This window comes from Limanda limanda, chromosome 8 (genome assembly GCF_963576545.1).
Source record: "Limanda limanda chromosome 8, fLimLim1.1, whole genome shotgun sequence".
Taxonomy (NCBI): Eukaryota; Metazoa; Chordata; class Actinopteri; order Pleuronectiformes; family Pleuronectidae; genus Limanda; species Limanda limanda.
The window spans coordinates 26,633,252-26,656,259 of NC_083643.1; the positions used below are offsets into that span (position 1 = coordinate 26,633,252).

The following is a 23,008-nucleotide window of genomic DNA, read 5'->3' on the forward strand; positions in this document are numbered from 1 at the left end:
TTAAGCTTCCATTTCTGGAATAATTACTCAGAAACCTGTAAGCCAAGATGTAATGACTGCCTGGCAATAATTCTGTCGCATCACTTATATATGTATCAGGTCTCCCTTCAATACAAAACATTAGAACAAGAGAACAAGCTATTTGTAATTAACATCCCCTCTCACCACTTGACCTTGCTAACACCTTGATTCTACAAACAGGAAAGCTAGGGAGCTGCAGTCACAGCCGACAGAAAACTCATCTCCAGGGTCGAACAGTGAGACATGTCGACCTTGGCAGATTGGATGCTGGAATGAACATCCTCAGCCAACAAGCCTGTAGGTCTGAATTTTAAGATGTGTTGGACCGCATGTTGAATTATGGATTTGGGCCTCGCTCGCACACATGTTGCAGCTGAGAGTGAAAATTGTGAGAGGTGGCCAGTGGAAACATGTTTTTATGATTCATTGTGGAGAGAAATACAAAAATCATGTTGTGTTTTGAAAGAATGGTGGCCGCAGCTCTGCAGTTGCAGAACTTTAATTAGCTTGATCTTAAAATATTGATGTAATGGTAATAATTGTTAACAGAATATGGGAAATAAAAGTCCATGTATCTTAGAAATGCACGCACCTGAGGACATATCCAGATCACATCATCAATCATAATCAAGGTAAGAAGGTCAAAGTTCACTCAGTATAAGAAAAAATATGTACACGAATTTAGAAAGGAATTTATTTGTCTTGAGATATTATCATGCCAGTCTCTAAATGTGTCATTTTACTTCATAGAACGTCAAGAAGAAAAGCTACCAGCATTTGCTAATAAAGTAAAATCTTTACTCCTTACTCCAGGGTTAAGTTAAATGTTTAGCTATGCTCAGATCAGATTTTTTGGAAGGTCACCTAATTTGATTAAGCTTAAGTCTGGTGTCCAGACAGTGTCCATACAATGAATCTGCAGTGGTTTAGCCTTGTGTACGAGGGCTATTAACCACATGCAATATGAAAACATAATGCTGGAAGAGTCTTATCCAACTCATGGCCTGGTTGTCCGTAGCATAATTGATCTCCCACCATGTTTAACAGTTGATGACAGATGTTAAACAGTCTGGGGCTGAAGGCAACCACTGCCTTTATCCCAGTGTAAACTTGTCCCTTAATAGAGCGGAGGATGAATCATCAGACTGAAATACCTCTCTCAGGGCTCTATCTTGCTACATTTTTGTGTGTGGCACTCAGACAGATGGAAGTGAGTTCCAAAAAGTTAACTTAAATCATCTCTCAAAACGTACTTTTACTAAATGGCTTTTAATTAATTGTTGTTTTTTCCTTTTACATACGTTTCTAAATTACAGAAGTGGACAACAACTGGCAGCCTAAATAATATCATATAATAATAATATCATATAGCAACACAGAATCAATAGAATCACTGCCTCTTTAGCTATTTGACTTCAAAGTAAAATGTTTGTTTTGTTGCTGCAATGATTAATATCCAGGTGAAAAACAAAGCTTTTATATTGAATAAATGTGAACAGCAGTTGAGTAAATATTTCAAATGTATATAAAAGCCACATACGTGAACTGTTATTAAGCAAATTCAGTTTAATTTTATGAAAAATATTGACTATGAAATCTTCACTGCAGATTATCAGGTAGGAGGAACCCATAGTTTCTAACTTCACTAATCTTTCACTCTGCACCATGTTGATCAAAAGCATTGCACAAACGTCCAGCACACAAACAGTGAAAAAGTTTCTCAATATTGTTGGTCAATTTGAGGAGGACTCACTAATTACAAGGACTAATTCTGAAGTTGCTCTGGAAGAAATAACAGCGACCGAGAGAACAGAACAATCCATACAGGCGGGTTCAGAACGGGGACTGCATTAGTACCCTTGTTCTTTTTGTGATGTTTTTATTAAATGAATCAATTAAATGTCTGTCCTGTTACAGAATCAAACTCTGTGAAGCAAAAAGTATTTTGATGAAGGTGTTTTGGATGCTCTGCGCATATATATATACAGGCTGAGTAACAGGTGCATCACAAATGCCAAACTGGTTTTGTTCATTTTGATGGTGCAATAGTTTTCCCCAGTCAGCTGCACCAACAATTCACATTCTGACCACGGCCTATTCAAACTACAAAAGAGGACGGGATGGATATAATACAAAATGCAAACAGCTGCTTATGATGAAAATTGAACAATTATGCATGTGAGAGGTAACATTTTCCAAATTCAGTACAAGTCAAGTCAAGAGCTATTCGTGACGTTTTAAAACAATAAGTGCTGCTAGTTGGTCTCCCTTCTGGGACTCAGCTGTTGCAGCTGGATTTGTAACAAGACTTCAAAGATAAAATGCTTCTCTTTCATGTGGTGTTTCCATTATTTTGTCCATAGTCCTTGTGCTTCATAAAGTGTTCCTTTAAGTGCAGAGACAATGCACAATCAATAGGGGGAGCCAAGAACACAACGACAAGCCCCTTTGTTATTGTGTTAAAGCAGGGGTCTTCAACGTTTTTCAGGCCAAGGACCCCCAAACAGGTGGAGAGTTGGAGCAGGGACCCCCTATTATATATATTGTATAAAATTGTGTTTTATATTAAACTGGGCCTAGTTTCATGTATAAACATAACTACCCTGATATTGTGCATTCAATACTAAGCTATTCAAATATTACACGGGTTCATATATTCATGTTTTTAATTTAAACATTTGCAAGGTAAAGGGTGGCCATGCCACTGCCATTTATAAACATACAGTGGGTACGGAAAGTTTTCAGACCCCTTTAAATTTTTCACTCTGTTTCATTGCAGCCATTTGCTAAAATCAAAAAAGTTCATTTTATTTTTCATCAATCCTAATAAAGTCTACTCAGTTTAATTAAACACAGCTGAACTCAAATGAAGGAGTAGAACCATCTAAAGGAGGATCAGAAGAAATGGACAGCATGTGAGTTAAATATGAGTGTCACAGCAAAGGGTCTGAATACTTATGACCATGTGATATTTCAGTTTTTCTTTTTTATAAAATTTACAAAAATGTCTACATTTCTGTTTTTTTCTGTCAAGATGGGGTGCTGAGTGTACATTAATGAGAAATAAAATTTACTTTTTAGATTTTTGCAAATTGCTGCAATGAAACAAAGAGTGAAATATTTAAAGGGGTCTGAATACTTTCAGTACCCACTGTACATCTTGCATACAACACTGAGCTATTAAAGTAATTCACAGATTCATGTTTTAATTTTAAACATACATTTAGAAGAGACAGTGAATCCTCATCTATGGATGGCACACATACTCCCACATTAGTGAGATGTCGGACCATGATGGGTAGCACACAACTTATCTAATCTTGGAAGGATGGAGGTTGTCAGGCAGAGGGTCAAATCAGCCTCACAATATGTTGGATGCATGTTAATGTGTATTGAAATACATTTAAATTCGTAAAAAAATTAAATAAAAATAAAAAATTATAAAAAATTTAAAAAATTGTCTAATCAACCAAAGATTTCGCGACCCCCCTGCAGTACCTCCGCGGACCCCCTGTTGAAGACCTCTGTGTTAAAGTATCATCCTGGTAAAGTTTGAGCAGCAACTAAACAATGGAAGATGTAATATCTGATGAGAAATCTTAATGAAGGCAGCCAAGGTATTTGTGTCATGGGAACGTGGTTTTTTTGTGTGTGTGTGTGTGTGTGTGTGTGTGTGTGTGTGTGTGTGTGTGTGTGTGTGTGTGTGTTTGTGCGTGCATGTGTGTGTTTGTGTTCTCACTCCACCTGGTGCCATCAACCTCCCTGATTTCACTAAGGCAGAAACTCATTAACAGTTTAATGAGTTTGACTCAGCAGGTCAGAACGGCACTGACTGGCACATGATGCTTTATAAAATTGCGTGTGTGTGTGTGTGTGTGTGTCGGTCGGTCGGTCTTCTTCAGACCTGAATGTTATCTAGTTTAAATTGCAGACAACTCCGACTAGTCATAATATTATTTCGGTTAAATATTAATTATATTGCTGACACATTTCGTGGGAAGAAAACAAATCTAAACGCGATGAAAGACTTAGAACCACTCATGCGGAACCACTCATGCGTCATTATCCAGTTCATATCTGATTGCTCTGTGGGCTGGGCAGTGGTGAAAAAACTATTTACTGACAATAACATTATAATGGTAGCCAAGGAGTAGTTTGAAAGAATAATTTCTAACGCACGGCTTCTGTCTGTGTTTTTGTTAAAACTTTGTCTGGATTTATTTAAAAACACCTACAAAAAGGTCATGTGCATTGCAAGAGTAATGAAAAAAATTAGCTTGTGAACGTCTAAATAAATTAGCAAGAGAAAAAAATACGATGCTGCAGGCAGGGTTAGAAGGCAGTGTGGGTCCTCCTGATTACATTTCCCAGAAGCTGTTTGTGTGACTTCCAAATAAATACTTTGTGTGGCTTTAAGTAATACTACCTATGCCCTAAGGTGCGCAATTGACGCACAATTAACACAACTCGTTGCCAACATCCATAAAACACAAGGCACACTTCAAAATGGGCTACAACACAGATCTTTTACTAAAAGTCCAACATTCAACAATTATAAGCAAAAATAAAGACATCAGCAAAATTTACTGTATGTGTGTCTCCAAATACCAATTTGTATTGGATCCTGCTAACCTATGTATTCCCCAGTGTGGTCTTCCTCCCTGCCCAGCCGTCTTTCCTTGCCGTCACAAGGTCTGGTGCGGTGTTCTACACCTGTCTGTTTGTAATGTAACTTTTCAAGATAAAAGCTTTGTTATTCAGCTTGATGATGTATATATTGCAGCCAAGTGCAAAGCTGATAAGATGAATGGCTCATGAGACAAACGTTCGACATACAGACAGACAGATAGACGTTTGTGGAATTAGTCATACACAGCTTTTTAATGTTACAGCGAGTTGAAAATTTAGCAAAATGGTCATTACAGTCCGACAGTCCATGAGGAGCACTGCTCTGCCTTTTCTTTACAGGGTATTGATAATAAATAAAAACAACCTGGATGACATCATCAGGGTCATCTCAGTCAAGCCTTCTATAAGACGCGTGTGCAGTTTGAAAAACTTTGTCAGTACAAAGTGGCAATTTAAGTGGCTGTATGTGTTTCTGCCGAGTCCCATCAATCTTACAGTGATTTCTACCCATTTCCCCCCCTCTGTATAAACTACAGACAGTGAGAAAACTAGACATATTTACAAGGCACCTGTCAAAGCTACATGGCCTCAGTGTTAGCACATTTTTTTGTGGGGGCTATCACTTCTACGTGTGCATTTACGTAGATGTGCGTGTGCTCACATGCATGTGAGTAAGAACAACCCGAGGTGTGTGCTTTGAGTTCAGCGGTAGTCCCTGACCTGCATACCGATCCTGCTGACTCACCTGATGAGTCCTGGACAAAAACCTGCATCCAGTTGAACTTTTCTTTTTTCTTTCACCGTGGTACCATCAAGAGTCGCACCTGTCCACTGTTTGAACATGCGTGTGGCCGTGTTATTAGTGTGTATCACTTACTGCAGGAGACAGGAACACGCACAGATACAGGTAGAGAACTGAGGTGGTGTGTTAAGCCTGCTGCTGTTGACTTAAAGACTATAAGAGGGGATTAGAAAGGAGAGGTTGTCAGTTTTAATGTGATATTAGTCGTATTTAAAAAAAAGAATGCTGTTTCTTTAATTTTGGGATTTTTCATTGAAAAATGTTTAAAACCGCATAGAAGTCAATATTGTGCTGCAATAACACTGTAACATCATCTTAAGAAGAAACACAATGTAAATGTACTAGTTTTGAATTTGTGACAGTGTTAAGTAATGTCCAATTTCTCTTAATCCTTTTGTGCATTGCCCAGAGCTGTTACGTGCAATAACTGGCCTCCAATCTTAAACTAATGACTTGAGGAGACCAGTAGCTCTTGAGGCGGCTTAGTGAAGGATCCAGAGGGAAGAGGGATGAAAGACAAGACAAGCCTGGTGTGGCAGGAAAGCAGTAGATGCACAGGCTGAGATACAAAGACAGACATGCCTCATGTTCGTGTTAGCTGGGGATTAACATGGATTCTACTGGAATGATTCAAGCTTTAATACAGGGACAATGCAGTGAGGTGGTTAAGGTACCTCACATTAACTCCATGTTCTCCTGATGGGCTGGAAAATTCCATCAGAGTTTGACGAACATCCGTAATTTGTTTGTGTGTGTGTGCGTGTTTGTGTGTCACTTTGTAATCAAGAGAAGGAAAGAGTCAACATTTTGTTTTAGACTGAACTAGCAAATTGTCTAATACAGCAAAAGGAAAATTACATCAAGAAGTAACCTATGATGTAAATAATAATTGCTCTGTTTCTTTACTAAAGTTGCGGCATATTTTATAAACTCCAATTACTGCATAAAAAGAGTGTTGATGAAAGATGCTATATCTTTGGGGCCTGAATTTCAAATGCCTTGATTTATTCAGATGGTTTGAGGCTATATACTTATCCTTGATTAAAACGCTAAATGCAGAAAGGGATCAAATCATAAAGGTATCATCTGCTTACACCAGATTCCTTGATTGACCTTCTATACCTTCTATGAGGAGACACACCTTTTATATTGCTATAGGCAGTAAAAGACAATTATGTTTCTTTGGAATAGGGCATAAATCCTCTCTATCATTTTGAATCCATACAGTGAAGACTTTTGTAACCTTTAATTTTAACCAAGATCTTTCAACACGTTTTTCTGACTGTCTCCTCCTTCATACTGCACATGTTGTGATTTATCTAAACATGTCATACTGTTTTTTTAGCACTTGCGTGTCTTTCTTCATGCATTGAATAATCAGTAAGTTCCCAAAGGTGGTAAAGTATATTCATCAGAAAAATACAAACATAAAGAAACTTATGCTAATTGAATATAATCCCCTTTTAAACACCAATTTCCTGCTATGTCTAATCAATGCTTCAAGGCGTAAATGTACCATGTGGTGGAATGGCACCCAATAAGAAAATTAATTAACTCAGAACTACATGAAGATTACTGGACGGATAACCACGAAACGAACAAGGAAGGATACGGTATGGGTCAAGGAAGAACTCTTTCAGATTTGAGTGTGGATCTGGATCTGGGGGCTCATCAAAACATTTCTTATCATTTTCTTTGACATTGTGTGCACATCTAGGAAACTGATATGTATGTGTGCAATTTGGTGCAGCTTGATTGAATTAAAGGAGACTGCTGGGCCTTGGTAGAGCTGAGTGCTCAATGCTATTATAGTTCTATAACTGCACCCTTTTTGATCCCTTTTACATAAATGACTCAGAAATAATATGCTATTATTAAGGCACCATGAAAAAACACTGAGAGAATGGCTTACATTTGGTCATTCAAGAGTGTTTTTGAAATATAGTGTATAAGTCTGAGTGTTCTTATGCCCAGTAAAAGTGTCTCTTGTAAGTGAGAGACCATTTAAAGTGTGACCTTATAAAACTCTGGAGTTGCCAAGAAACTGTGAAAGGGCGGCCTAGCCTGAAAGCCACAGTCACAGCCCAGTTAGACAGGAGGGCAGGGGAGAGTCTAGACCACAGGGTCGGGATAAGAAGAGGGGAGGTGAAGGCGAAGGGTCAGAGGGTCAACACCAAACAATGGGAACAAAAGATGGGGTGAACAAAAGCAGACACAAAAGGCTGCGACTTTGTGCTCTACAAGTCGTCCAAGTATAAAGTGTGTTGACCCAGAGCGAGTTCAAATAATCATCCATCTTGTCTCAGTGACTGCTCTTTTTAAGGAGTGCAGGTCTCTGCTAACATCTCCACAACCTACACTCGTTGATTTGTCACTGCATCCTTATTATCATTGAGAATTGTCCAACTACACATTACTACACAATACCTACCTTATGGAATGTTTATACAGGAACAATAGTGTATGAGCAGCTAGTAATTCAAACTGCACTTCCTTACTTTAATTACAGTGCCATACAGTCTTGCTTTGTGCTCGCCTCCAGACGCGTGTATTCAATAAAACACATTAGCGCAGCTGTTACAGCTGTTTGTCTCGTTAACAAAGGATGGGTAGACGCTGCATAACTCTGATAGTATAGCTTTATTACACTGACAGCCCATTTGACATTACATAGGAACATGTACCTTCAGAATTGTTTTAATAGACGACAAATCATAAACACACACGTAGAAGAGACAGTGTTAAGCACAGAGCGTGAGTCGTGTAGAATCACGTGATCAAAGTGACAGCAGTCTTCTGAGTGTTGCGTTGCTCACGTTTGTTCGGCTCCTCGCTGCTCCCACAGTGATCTGGCAGTGATGATCAGAGGCTACATGGGCACACAGCCACGTGTCTGCGCGGCTCAGCACGCTGCACACAGACCCACACAGATCCCTCCTCTTTATTTACAAAATGGCAGAGATAGGTCACGGAGACAGAAGGATTGTATGAGTGGCTGTGTTCATTGTTCACGGCACTGTTCACTTTCGTGGAGCACATTTAAAGAAGAGGTTCATCACCAATACAAAAATATATAGTACAGCAATTTTTTGTCATAGCAAACATTCATACCTGTCCGTCGATGGCCCACTCACATAATCAGCCCCTCAGATTAAAAAACAACATTTATTACACAATGGAAAGAAAAGGGGACATTGACCACACTAGAGGTTTGTGTTTTTTTAAGCCCATTTACAACAAATTATTTTGACTTATTTTTTTCCCTTTTTTCTCTGGTCCAAGGAAGCCTTGATTTCACACTTATTTCTTTAGAATTTGAAAATCCTTAACAGATTCTTGAAAACTGTGTAATCCATCAGAATATATCACAGGAACAAAGAATGAGCTTGAGAAGGCAGACTTTGGTATATTACATAGTTTGTGTTTAAATTTATAACATTTCTTTTTAGTAAATTGTTAGAGGAATAATGAGTTGCTGACATCATCACTTATAAATTAATTAACATAATTTTACAATCAGATCTAATTACATTTTTTTGCCAATACAGAGGCTTTTATGACATTCACAGATCACCTATATGCCTGTCACACCTGATCCTCTTCTTTGCCATTGGTTATAATGTGAATATTGAAATAATATTACACAGTGTAAATAGCTGTGTCTCAATTCAAGGGCTGCATCCTTTGGAGGCCGATTGAAGACCGACTGTGTCACAGCAGTGCAACTGGACTGTCCCATTCAGAAGGCTACTCTCAATGCTGCTGACAAATGCATCTTTTAACCCCAGAGCAATGACAGCTCCAACGGGTGGATTCCTCTCTGGCCAATCTATCCACGGATTAATTTCTAGGCAACAGCAATAAGGATGGGGCAAGATGGTGATGCTGTTCACAGAGATACTCTGTAAACCGTCTCATTTCAGTTTGCTCTTCAGAGCCAACTCGGCCCACAAAGACCGTCTTCTACATGGGCCACGTAGACTTCATCCTTTAAAGGAGATGGCCTTTGAATCGGGACACAACTAATGTGTTGTTAAAATGCTACCACACACATCGTTTACCACTTCATAGCACATGGACATATCAAAGTCAGAACAACAATATCACAAGTTGGAAAATTGGTCCTTCTGAGGAGCAGAATGCAATCAGCTGGAATCTATAATTGTCAATAATTGATATCCTCATAAATCAGCCCAACCATTAGAACTGCATTTAAACATAATGCAGACAACACAAACAGACAAATGTGATGGATTACATAAGTTTCAAGAATCTGTTGAACAATTTCTATATTGTACTAATATCCGAACATTTCAAATTCGATGACTTGAATGATGGCTTTTGAAAAAACTCATTATTTGTAGTCATGACGCAACAATTTGCAAACACTCTGGTTTGGTCTTAAACAATAAAATATTTCTTCATAAGGACATGACGCACAGTCGTCTTAGAGATAGAGTGACACATAGCGTGCTCACGGGGTTTGAAGCCATGGGACAACAGGGAACCTCTGAGGTAGAAGTTTGACTCGAGACAACAAGCTCTTTAGTGAAATGTTGACCAAAGTTACGTTATCAAAAAAGTGTTGAAGACAGAGAAGCTTTTAAGGTCTATGGTTAAACAACCAAACATGAGATTAACTTCTAGCTCCGAGCCTTTTGTCTAAGGAAAACAGTGAGAACTAGGAACCAAAAAAAAAAAAAGAAACATGATGCTCATTTGCTTTCTTTCTTTAAAAGAAGACCTCAAAGCTTTGAAGTGTTATGCTGCTGTCAGAGTTGTAGTGTTTGGACATGATGGACTCTTCAGCTTTAAAAACAAAAAGCTAATAAAAGCTGCTTCTAACCTTTTTCACTCAGAAACATCCGAGGACAGTGATTTTTCTTTTTTTTAATTATCCAAAGATAATTATTACAAATAAAGCATCCAGTGACCTGCACACAGGCAGAAGTTTCTTCTTTTTTATTTTGTACACATCCCACCTCACACCTACACGTCCATTCCCGTGTTACCTGCTGTTATGGATCTGCAGCCTGCCTCAGTTTACTCACCCGAGGCAGCTAAATCTATCACAGCAGGCGCCATTGTCTCTGAGGTGTATGAGGGCGGCATACAGTCTACTTTATAGTGTGTGGAGGTGTTAAATCCTTTATACGACACTATGCATGGCCATTTTGTCGAACATTCACATTACAGACAGCGAAAAAGGTCCAAGCCACATCCGCATATCGAAGAACACGCCACCCGCACAAGAGCAGAAAAACAAAATCTATCCCTCTGGCAGTTAGCGTGGGTACAGCAGTCAGTGGGGCTTTTTGGGGTGTTTGTCGAATGGCCTGGTGCTCCTGTGACAGTGGCTTTGTCCGCTGTCGAGTTTCAACGGAGGCGTTCCTGTGCCTTGTAATTGTCTTGTAGAAGACGCAGGAAGGCTGACCTCCCGCTCCCTGGGGTCGATTAAAGGTCAGACAGGTTTATCGTTAAAGTCAGTCCAAGGAGGCTCCTGACGTTTGGCGAAGCTTGAGAAGGTCAAAGGTTGAGGATCTATGTACATTGAGCAACCAGTCAATGCTCGGAAAACTGTTGCCTCTCAGCATACAGTGTCCAGTGTTTTGCAAGTACATACAGTAGTTCTTCATCTCCTCACCTCGCTTTCTTCCCTGCTTTCTTTCTGAGTCTTTCTCCAACTGCCCTCCTTCCCTCTGGATCCCTCGTTCAGGTGCAGCAGTCCCGCTCCACGTGGCACAGGAAGGGGGATTGGGAGGGCAGGGAACTGGAGATGGTCGGGTCGGATGAGGATGAGAAGGACCGGGTGGAAGTGCTGGCGGTGGAGGCAAGGAGGGAGGGGTATGGGCTCATCTTGTCGATGTTGACGTAGGTGGTGTTGAGCAACACGTAGTGCTCGCCGCTAAAGCTGGAGAATATGGCGGAGATGCGCGACACCAGGTCTGAGACAGAGGGGCGGCGCTCCGGCTTCGGATGCCAGCATTCGATCATCACTGTGTAGCTGGTGGAGAGAAGAGGGAGGAGTCAAAACGAAAGTCAGGCTGGACTTCAGTGCTTGACTACACCTAATGTGTTTTGCTTATTTCAAAATCAAGGAGTTTCCAAAATAAAACAGGAAATGAGGAACTCCAAGAGCAACAAATAACGAAACACAGAACACAAATCCAGTAATCCAAACACAAGGAAAACATGGTAAAAGTCCATTTCATACAACAGAAAATCTTTCAAGAGGAGCTGTAACATAAACTCACGACAATCCTGAACCCAATCCTCACACACACACACACAGACAACTTTAAGTGTGTTCAAATAGTACAGATACTTTTTCAGGTGCTAGCATTAAGTGTCCATATGAGTACTGAGGATATTATCCATCTTGTCTATGTTCTAGAATAATTGGGAAAAAATACTAAATCAAATAAAATGCAAAACTATTCACTCCTTTCACATTCTCAAATATATAGTTAACTTAAGAGGTTAAAATGTTGTTATATTTTGTAAGCTTAACAAAAGTTTAAGTGTGTTTAGTTTAAATTTTGTTCCATGTTGACTTTCATGGTCTTCTACTTTCTCTGACTCTTTAATTGTTAGAGCGGCTGTCAAATCTTTATTTGCTTTTTCACTTGTTCTTTTTCATTACTTTTTTCTTGCACAAGGTCTGTTTCTCCTGTTTCTCCTCTCCTCTTTTAGATTTTTTTTCCATATATTAATTTATTATCCATCAATTACCATTCGAAATCATGAAAACTTTGTGTTTTCAGCTTTTCATAGAGGGGTTTCATTCCAAATGCTACACAGGCCATTTAACGTCATCACTCAGCAGCCTACAAATCTATTATAAATGATTTCTCCCTCTAACAGGTTTTGTGTGTGATAAATAAAAGGTCTGTTATTGTTTTAAACAGGTCTTGAAGATAAGTTTGACTTATACCAGAGCTGGCCTCATTTTAGTTTTATCATTTTACAGCAAAACTCTGTCAGCTTCTGACATATCTGATATTGCCTTTTTCCCTTAACTTGGCAGGACGACTCTATCATTGTTGAAAATGATGAAAAATGGCCCCATTACCACACATATGAAGTATCTGCCAGGAACTGCTTTCATTACAACACCCTGTGAACTATCAGCACTGAGGAATTGTGGGAATGTTTGCAGACGTGCATCACCTCCTGATGTCTGTTTAATATATAGCTTGGGAACTTTTGGGCCTCAGCCTCCCCTCACCTGAGCTCTCCCACTCCACGCTAATTTCCACACGCACACACACTCACACATAACACTTAACACTTAACACTTAACACAGACATGCAGTGTACGTCAGGATGTTATCTGTTCAGCCTGAGGTCACACTTGGCATTCGTTTCACAGCACCAGTGAGCCAGAGTTTAATGGACAAGGATAATTCAGATACTGCCATGTTGAGTGAGTGGAAGTGTGCGCTTCATTGACACTGAAACACTCGGCCGCTGTGATTTGACGGGACATTTCAATAAAAAATTAATGATCTGCTTGTTCCCATCACTCATCACTGTCACAAAAAGAGAAGCTGTCTTTTATTGGAACTGCGTCATCAACAGAAAAGAGACGTTTTTTCTAAAGGTAGTGTCTGGAGTTCAGCTCAGAGGAGCCAGTCGGTTCAGCTGAAACAGTCCGAGCACAAAGCACTCTGTATCTGAGGTGCTTTATCACTCCATGTCAGTAGGTTTCTCATGGCAGACTCTGATGTGAGCAGCTCCAAAGAAAACAAACTCACACTCAGACAAAAAATTCAGGCGAAAAAAAACAAGGTCAGCTCAGCACTGCCAACACTTGATGGGTGAACTTTATTAGCAGCTGCCACAGCAGCAGGTGCTTAGCAACAAAAAGAGATAAATAAATAGAGCAGAAATACTACACTGGAATTAAATTTTACATTGAAAGCTTTTACGGTTGAGCAAGAAAAAAACAAGTTTTATTTGACCCAAAGCTCTGTGGAGACCTAACGCTTGACTGAGAAGGCTGAGCAGCCGTAAGTGTGTCTCTGACTCTCGCTGACGATGATGGATGGTCTAAACTGGAGTGATTATTATTTATGACGTCCATTATTTATACAGCTCATTCACCTTCACTGTTGTTCCCCAGCTGCTCTCTCCTGATCTCGGACTCAATCTCCCTCCCTCACAGTATATCACTCACACCTATTGAGCAGCAGCGCTTTGCTCAAGGAGGTGAAAAACATATATTTGCATGTGTGTGTGTGTGTGTGTGTTTGTGTGTGTGTGTGTGTGTGTGTGCGCGCACACTCACAGTGCATCAGGACAGAACTCGGGCTGCAGCAGCCTCCGCCCCTGCAGGAGGAACACGGTGATGTCAAAGGAGTTCACATCAGAGTATGGGGGTGCTCCACGGGTCATCAGTTCCCATAGCAACACGCCAAACGACCACTGCGAGAAAGAACAATTAAATGAACTCCCCATCTCACGATTGTCTTTTTAATAACAACACACTTTTATGAGGTTATGTCCATTATATTTTTGTAATCTGAATTTCCCAGAGTGCAAATGGGACTGAGATCTCACCACGTCTGACTTGGTGGTGAACTTGTGTGTCTGCAGACTCTCCAGTGCCATCCATTTGACAGGAAGCTTGACTCCGCTCTTGTTGTGGACACTGTAATATTCTTTATCATAGACATCTCTGGCCAAGCCAAAGTCTGCCACCTTCACTGTGTAGCTTTCATCCAACCTGTCAGGAAGAAGAACAATTACTTTCTAGTACTGAATTCTACTCTGTGTTTCATATGTGCGACAACAAACTCTTATTCTCTCTAACCAGTAACCTGTTTCCCTCTGTTATTCTGACTTGTTCCCTTCACCTCTCTTCTCAAATGCATGTTAGTGTATCTCAGCCTGACATATTAAAGTTTGTTCTATTTGTAAGAGACATATGATGGAATGTCTTATGAATGAATGTGAACTCACATGCAGTTCCTGGCGGCGAGGTCTCTGTGGACAAACTTCTTGCTGGCCAGATACTCCATCCCCCGGGCCACCTGCAGCCCGAAGCCCATCAGGTCTTTCACTGTCGGGTTCTGGAGAAAACACAAGTGATCAGCTCACTCTGCTTTACCTCGGGGTGAGGTGACTGACAACAGGGGCAGAAGTATGTTCAACACGCCCAGAGTCTGTTTCATTATCCCGCCTCACTTAACCTAAAATCAGCCATCCTAGATAATATCTATTACGATGCTGGATATAACTCAGTCAGTTAACTGTGTGGTGGAGTCATTACTTATCAAGGACAACATCAGAACCATAAAGATATGAGAAGAACCACAAAAATCTGCTGTTCGAGTTGGTTACATTAAAATCAAAACGTGACATTCAACAAAGTAAAATGTAAATGAAGATCAAATTAGTATCATCATTTGAAATCTAAATATACATAAAATGACTATGACTAGAAAAGAAAAGAAACATTAGATATGAATTTTAATCTTTTACATTTAAGCCCAAGGATTTAACGTAAATGAGCACACGAATGTTAATGAGGTTATTACAGTTTTAGTTTTTTTTGTCTTATGATGAACACTCATGAACATGAACATGTGTTAAAGCGATGCTCATTTATAATCATGAGACATTTTTAACTGTGGGGATATTTCTTCTAGTAAAAGACATAAGAGGCTTTATCTGTTTATTTCTTCTCATGTTATTCTGATCTGCAGGGATCACTAGACACTAATACTCTTATGTTGGGAATCACAGGATCTTTGATTAAATTTAAGTTATAATAAACATGATAGATTTATATACTGTGAAAAAGTCTTGATCTGTTTGAAAACCAGAGTGGACAAGTGAGAAGTCAAGAGCAGAAAAAGTATTCCATGCAGCTTTAAAGATATCTACTGAGCATAATTATTTCTCAATACACTGTAGCCTAAAGTCTTTTGTCCCCGTCAAGATCCTGCAGATCCATGACCCTGGTTTTCCAGTGATCTGATTGGACAACAGTTCGGTCGTTGACAGGTTCTGTTCTGTTATCTCCATATGGAGCTCCGGAGGAGGTTAGTGGTTCAGCACAAGATACCATTATGATTAACCTTAGTAAGAAGTGAGCCAGCTTCGTAGGACTGAAAAGTTGAATCTGAAGTTATCTTGATAATCACAGATCATGCTTCGTAGTACAGCCCCCTGGTTTCTGTGTGTACGTAGGCAGAGATTCACAACATGCATCTATCAAGTCCTTACGTGTGCCTCTTCGCGGATGAAGTTGCGCAGGTCGCCGTGCTTCATGTAGGGCAGGACCACCAGTGGCGAACCCTCTGGTGGCAGGCAGATCCCCAGCAGGGAGAGAACGTTGGGGTGGCTGAAGTCCTTCATGATTATCCCCTCCTTCAGGAACTGGGACACCTCTTCAAGATCTGTGATACCTTAGGAAAAAAACAAAAAACATCTAAGAATACAATCAACAAATCATCATGATACTTTTTTCTAGAACCCTTGAATAGACTCTAAATTACTTATAACATCACAAATATTTGATATTTTGCAGGTGGAAAGTTTCCAACCAAGAGTCAGAATTGCAGAGTGAGTAGAGGGCAGGAAGGACGACAGCTCAGACTACTGTCCTGGCATCACTGACAAGGTCATTCCTCATATAGGCTATCTTTGGGGAATCAGAATGATGATGGAAACCAAAAACCCTTCCCTGAATACTCTTACGCAGACCTGACCCACACCAAATCCCCATTTGCCAATTGCATCCCAGCCTCTGGTGCCCTGCACTTTAGCCCGACTGACTCTGCTGTAATCTGGTTACAGATGGAAGCTCTTTAGGCCTGGAGGAACCCGCCATTGGCCTTCAACTTAAAGAGGACAGGACTCCAACAGTGAGAGAGGTGACATTTGGTTTTCAGAGCCTTGATTTGAAAGTTAAGGAGGAAAAATAGGTTATTGTAGTGAGGAAGATGGATATTCCTCTCCCTTGTTTTATTTTGGAGGAACAGAATGTGTCCTTGGTCATTTTCCTTTCAACTACTTACTATAGTAAAAGCTAAATTAGGATAATTTAAGCCAAAGGAAAACCAAAAACAATGAAATGGTGCCTGAGACACTAAACCTAATAAAGGGTTCAAATCCCAGGGGACCCAGCAGACAGTTACATTCCCCCCGTGGTTGGTGGCTCTTTGTGACCGCGTGGGTCTACCCTCCATATCGTTCCAGCATCAATCTCCCTGCTCCAACTGACAGTTTACATGATTAGACGGGACCCTACCGCCGTCCTCAGCATCAGGCACTCATTCATCACCATTGTGTGAAGTTGAAAAGGATTTAATCTCACACTGAGGAGACGAGATCCCTAATGCTATTGGAGCATCATGATATCATGCAATAAGTATGTGATACGAGTGGATTAGGATGCAATAATTATACCTGGATGTGAATATGTATGGACAAGGAGAGGGTGCGTTTAGTGTGCTCCTGTTATGCTAGATTAAACAAGTCTATTCCTACAGAAAAAATAAATAAATAAAAAGTTGATTTTAGTAAAAGGGTGGAACGCTGGTGAATTGGTTAGCACTACAAAAAGGTTCATGGTTTGAACCTGAAGGCTGGTCTGGGTCTTTCTGTGATGAGTTTGCATGTTCTCTCTGTGTCTGTGTGGGATCTCTCTGGGTTCTGAGCTTCATCCCACTGTCCAAAGACAGGGAGCTTAGGTAACTAGAGACTAAATTGTAAAAAAAGTATGAATGTGAGCATTTATCTCTATATGTCAGCCCTGCGATATGCTGTATTACATGCATCATCTCTACAAGACTGTCTGCAAAAGAAGAGCCACTCCCCTGAAAAAAATTATACTTTTGGGGTTGTAATGCTAAGTTGTGTGATACAACATTTTCTTTTGAACGTGTGTGTGTGTGTGTGTGTGTGTGTGTGTGTGTGTGTGTGTGTGTGTGTGTGTGTGTGTGTGTGTGTGTGTGTGTATGGTAGCATGCTTGAATGCAAAACGGTCTGTACAGGTGTGAGGATGTGGTTGTTGGAGTGTTTCCCCGCTTGATGGTGATTGGCTGTTTGGCAGTTACTCCAGTCACCAAGTTGGCTACGCTGGCAGGCAGATGAAAGCAGGCTCGGATTTATCTCTCTTCAACCACAAATCAGCTACATACCAAAGCCATTATTAAACCCAGAGTTTTAAACCTTGTTAAATAGAGGGGATTGACATCCATTTCTGTTCTCTCTTTTTAGTTAGGTAAGCTGTATGATTTTCCAGCTAGTTTGGTTTGTATGTTAAGTTTGAGTTTGTCCTCCTGAAGTCTGAGTAATATAATTTTTAAGCTTAATCGCTTCAATCTGTTTCATTTGAAAAAAGTGCTTTTATTAGCAAAAATTTAGCAAACAGTGTTCCTGTGGTTGCTCGAGGGAAAACAAAGCCTAATTTCCTGGCCTCGGGACAGGGTATAGCACCTGTAAAGATGACTGTGTGGAGAACTGTAGACGTATGAGACAGGGTGCAGATGAAGAGGAATGCTGTCACTCCCCTTGTTTATAAAGACTTTGGCTGTCCTGTATTCGTTGAAGGGGATTTGTACTTACGGTTCAGGGACTTGATGGCACAGTGTTGCTTCTGCCCGTCTGGCTCGAGCAGAGTTCCATGGAAAACACAACCGAAGTGACCTGCAGGTTACAACGGGATTCGTGGTATTAAAGTCCGAATTTATCTGCATTCATAAAAGCTTGTGTTCAAACCTGTAAAGAGCTCCAGAAAATCATTTAGCCATAAGACAGGTCAATTTTACACAGTGTTATGTGAGCTGCACCACCTTCAGTCCAAAAGACAATGAGGTGCAGCTGCAAAGCAAAGGTGAACAATGGCTGCCAGGCCCATGTAAGTTGGCAGGAATCAGTTGGAACTTCAGGAAGTTAACTTTTTCTTACATGCATTGTGGAGTTGACATGTCTGAGTGCTGTTAAGCCGTCAGTTATGCGTTTCAACCTGGAGGGAAGTTCTGGCTCCCACCTCCCCCCATACAGTTGTCATCCACCAATCATGGTCTTATGAATTCTTTGTGAAACCACGGCCAAGATGGAGGTGCCATTACTGGGAATTTAATCCTTTTCCTCTGTTGTGTCAAGTGGAAACTTTACCTCTGCACTACTTGTGTCCCCTAAACTATTAGTCCCCCCCATCTTTATCCAAGAGCATGGTCTTTCAGTTTGAGAGCAGGACTTAATGATTTCACATTCCGATTTCGTAATGCTTTCACTCAAAGCCTGGAACTCGCACGCAAATAGCCCCTGCTTGTTCTTGGCTTCGCTCTGCTTGTACTCGAACTGTGAGCTTGCACTCAGATATTTTTATGCTTGGAAAGATTTCGTTCACTCCAGCTTCTGCTCTTTTCCTCTTGGTCATGCTGCTACTGTGTGGGCGAGAAATGTCTGTTCTCACATTTGTCTTCTGTGTATTGATTTTTTTCTTCTGTCAGGTGGAGTGTTGACAATGAAATTGTCCTGCTATCATTGTAGGTATGTTAGCTTTACTCCTTAAAAAGTCCCAAGTATGGACGGTTACTTTTCAGGGTCTATTTGAGTAAAAGCATTACAAAATCTGAATGTGAAATCAATACGTCCTGATTCACAGAAAGCAAAATGTTCAAACTGTTTATTAAATATGGTAAAATAGCCTAGTGGAGCCCAGACATAAATTATGATGCCTGATTGGGGAGACTGTGACCCCACCACCTGACAGAGAAACATCAATAGAGCAAGCACATTCAGTTTGATGCTGCAAGAACACTGAGAGTCACCTACAGTACATATTAAAACTATTTCCATACACTGTTTAGACATATTATAATGCATAGTTTAGAGCAGAGGCATCAGGATAATCTCCTGTCGTGTATTCAGGCAAAACCCTGTATTGCAGGTTATGACAAAAACAAGCACATCTGACCCCTATAAGTGTGTTACGCAGATTTTTACACACATAATGGTTAATTCTGATTCTCTAAAGTTACCATCACCCTCACACTAAATCAGCCCCCTCAAGTAACACAGTACGCCTCTTTATTCATTAATACCCCAGCCCAGCTAATAACCTATGCCAAACCCCATTGAGTTATTGAGCATTTTATTGAATTACATCTCTTCTTTAAGACACGAGGTCTTGCCCCAGACGGGGAGGGGTGGAATAAAATGAGTGCGGCGTTCTCCTATCATGTCCGTGCAGATGGCTGAGGGTGTTGGATTACGCCTCCCTACAAAGGACCCTGGGAATACTAGCTGTGAACAAATCATCCTACGCCACTTTAAAAATCCTGCTTCGAAATCCAGGCACTTTTCTTCGGGGGATAATTCAGCTGAGGGGGCAGAGGGCTGTTTTCTGGGGTCTCTCTCCTCTTGATGTTGAATTTGATCTGTGGGTCTGAGCCACCTACTTAAATGTCACAATGTGAGGCGATTTTGTGTCTGCTAGTCCAACTCGCGGTTTGATAAAGCAGGCAATTTAGCTCTTTGTGGACGACATTAGCTTTTGTGTAGTTTAACGTAAATCCCAAATTGAATGCCAAATTATATGGGAGAGCCGTGGACAAACGTATAACTCCACATCAGTTTCTAGTATCCCAGCAGAAGTCGTTTGAGAGGAAACAAAATCAGGTCAAAAATGAGATCATTTAAGATGCTGGTTGCTAAAATAGATTGTGGGGCACAAAGTCTGATGGACTTAAAAAGAGGAGAATGTTTGGCTTGGATGCCGCTTTAAGCAAAGTTTTATTTACGAATTTAGTAGCACCAATAGTTTTATTGATAAACACTGAATCAAACAAAAAAACCATCACAATAAATTAACTTGATGCAAGTATTATACTTAGTAGTAGTATATACTTAACTCACAACTGTGCATAATCCAGGTTTGTGGTATAATGTGAAATACATGGAGGACAGCAGGCTAAGTGTTTGCGTCTGTGATATCTAAGATAAGTAAAGTCATCTCTCATTTCTAATTGAATTTGTATCCCTTTGGTTGTTAATATTATATTCTCATTATGCACATCCATTTGTAGCTCTGGTAAAAAACAACTTCTTTATGATGCTTGTGATTGCACACAACTGAGTATCCCAGTCACTGGATCATGTTCATGCAACATAAACGTCTTGTGATAATGTTCCTGCACTGGCACTGGGATTAATGATTGCACAGTTCTGTATGAACGCTTTCACAGCGCTTTATACATCTTTATACATAAATGTCTCCAACTCAATAAATGTCCGCTTTATTAGCAGTGATTCGCTCCTTCCAGACCAAAATACTGCATAGGAAATGACACATTTTATATTTCCTCTTATATAGGGTGAGTGGAAAAAGAAGTGGGCAAAAACATCGGACAGAAAAATGCCCGAAGAACCAAAGTAATGTCTGATCAATTTAACATAGACATAGGAATTTGAATGTACGAGTACAAGGTTTTTCCTGCATAGAGAATTGTGAGGTGGCCACCTCTATCCAATTTCGTGCTGCTTCTGCAGAATCAGGACAAGCTGAATTATGAATGAATGCACCCAACTAATTTAAGAAAAGTATCATGATGTGGTAACCTGATTTTGTGGCGGTCATTTAAAAATATACTACGTTTAAACTTGGTCTGAGGAATCAGCTGAGTCTGAGAGAGACATTACATTTTCTTAATATATCTGAATAGTTTTTCTTCAACATGGCCCTAACATGGAGAGTAAAGTTATACAACAATATTCTTGTTGTATTACAACTTTTAGAAAAGTATATAATGTCATCCTTATCCCCTAATATTATGACTTCTTCTCTTAATTTAAGATTAGGTGTTTTTTGCAACATGGCCTTTATACTCCATTACAATAAAGACCCAGTGACATGTCATATTTAAAAAATGATCTCAACTACCAGTAAAGAGAATTTGTGGGACTGACCTCTGCCGATGACTTGGTTGAGGTGAAGCAGCAGCTGGTCTCTGGCGATCACCACATGCTGCACTTCCTTCAGGAGGTCTGGGTGGAGACAGGATGGATCTATGTGGACCGGGGCCATCAGCAGGGGCGACACCAGCTCGCCCTCCATCCCAATACCCATCCCCATTCGTCCACCCAGTGTCCCCAGCCTGGGAGACAGCAGCTCCCCATTGCCTCCATAGATGGGAGGGGCCCCTCGGCACGTCTCTGGCCTGTCTGTGCCCTGATCTGGAGAAGCAAAGGATACATGCTTTAAGGTTAGTGACTGTACCAGCGAGGCCTCCAGAGGTCAAGGTCTGCTAAACCATCACAGAAGGCTTGCTACAAAGGCAGAGAGCAACTTGACACTACGACGGAGGCGGGCAGAGCTGGAAAAACAAAGGCTCTGATTTCTCCTCCGATGTCGTTAAGGGGAACAAAAATAAATGCAAAGCAACTATAAGCCAAATGATCCAAATATGATCTTAAGAGCCAGAACAGAATACAGACAGGAAAATAAATGGCAAACTGAGATAGGGACGTTGAGCTCTTGATGGTAACAAGCCACAGCTGATTAGAGACCTTCTCAGATTTGAGCTCTTTCAAGTCGCTGTCAAGCAGCACGAAAATTGCATTGCCCATCGTTCTCAAGATCATAACACAAGGACCCCCCCCCCCCTCACTCCTTCAGGATCCGAGCTAAGAGAGACCCAGTACCTCAGGTGCTCACTTGTGATTAAAACAAAAAATGAGTAAGAGAATGGTGAGGGGTTGAGACACCTAGGAACTAGTTACCCAGAAATATTTGTTTTCTATTATTATTTTTTTTTTTGGTGTTTTGCAAAGTTCAGTGCATGTCTGAAAGCAGCTTAGTTGATCCAAATTATATCAAATAAATAAAACAAAACAAGTTAGTTAAAAACAGATAAGACATGCACTGCTAGCAAAGTGGTCAGCCCCACAGGGAGCAGGCAGGTAGGTGTGAGGGAGGGAGGGAGGTGAGATGGGGAGAAGACAGTGTAAGGTCGGGGTGGGGAGGGGCTTATCTGGTTGACGTACCCTCCAGCAGGGTTGATCTATAGTCGACTGACTCGTGGGAGACCATTTCATTAGTGGGGCTGACGCTCCTTGCGTTAGCCAGCCTGTCCAGATGCTGGATGTGCCCCCGGCCATCATACCACACCTCAGACATATCTAGAGACAGAGAGGGAGGGAAAGAGGAAGAGAGATGAAGAAGGAACGAAAGAGACATGAGATGGATAAGAGGAGTTTGGAAGAGAGAGAGAGAGAGAGAGAGAGAGAGAGAGAGAGAGAGAGAGAGAGAGAGAGAGAGAGAGAGAGAGAGAGAGTTACTAAGAGAGGCAAAGCATTCCGCCAGTGCGCCCCCACTCACAAACTTACTGTAAACCCACCAGGCAAAACAAAACTCAGCAGATACACATGCACAGGAGACACGCTGACATCAAGATACAATGCCTCACACACACACACACACACACACACACACACACACACACACACACACACACACACACACACACACACACACACACACACACACACACACACACACACACACACACACACACACCACTGACACACATACACACA

General features: G+C 40.8%; 1 protein-coding gene across 1 annotated transcript in view; it reads right to left on the reverse strand.

Annotated features, from left to right (window-relative positions):
- Nucleotides 1–8,073: 8,073 nt before the first annotated feature.
- The window catches only part of met (MET proto-oncogene, receptor tyrosine kinase), a 70,196-nt gene continuing 55,261 nt past the window's right edge, over nucleotides 8,074–23,008 (reverse strand). The window contains exons 14-21 of the mRNA XM_061077145.1: nucleotides 22,457–22,591; nucleotides 21,380–21,646; nucleotides 18,032–18,112; nucleotides 15,686–15,867; nucleotides 14,417–14,526; nucleotides 14,015–14,180; nucleotides 13,743–13,879; nucleotides 8,074–11,456 (exon numbers count right to left, since the gene is read on the reverse strand). Of these exons, the coding sequence (XP_060933128.1) occupies nucleotides 11,165–11,456; nucleotides 13,743–13,879; nucleotides 14,015–14,180; nucleotides 14,417–14,526; nucleotides 15,686–15,867; nucleotides 18,032–18,112; nucleotides 21,380–21,646; nucleotides 22,457–22,591 (1,370 nt within the window). The 3' untranslated portion in view covers nucleotides 8,074–11,164. The remainder of the gene's footprint in view (nucleotides 11,457–13,742; nucleotides 13,880–14,014; nucleotides 14,181–14,416; nucleotides 14,527–15,685; nucleotides 15,868–18,031; nucleotides 18,113–21,379; nucleotides 21,647–22,456; nucleotides 22,592–23,008) is intronic.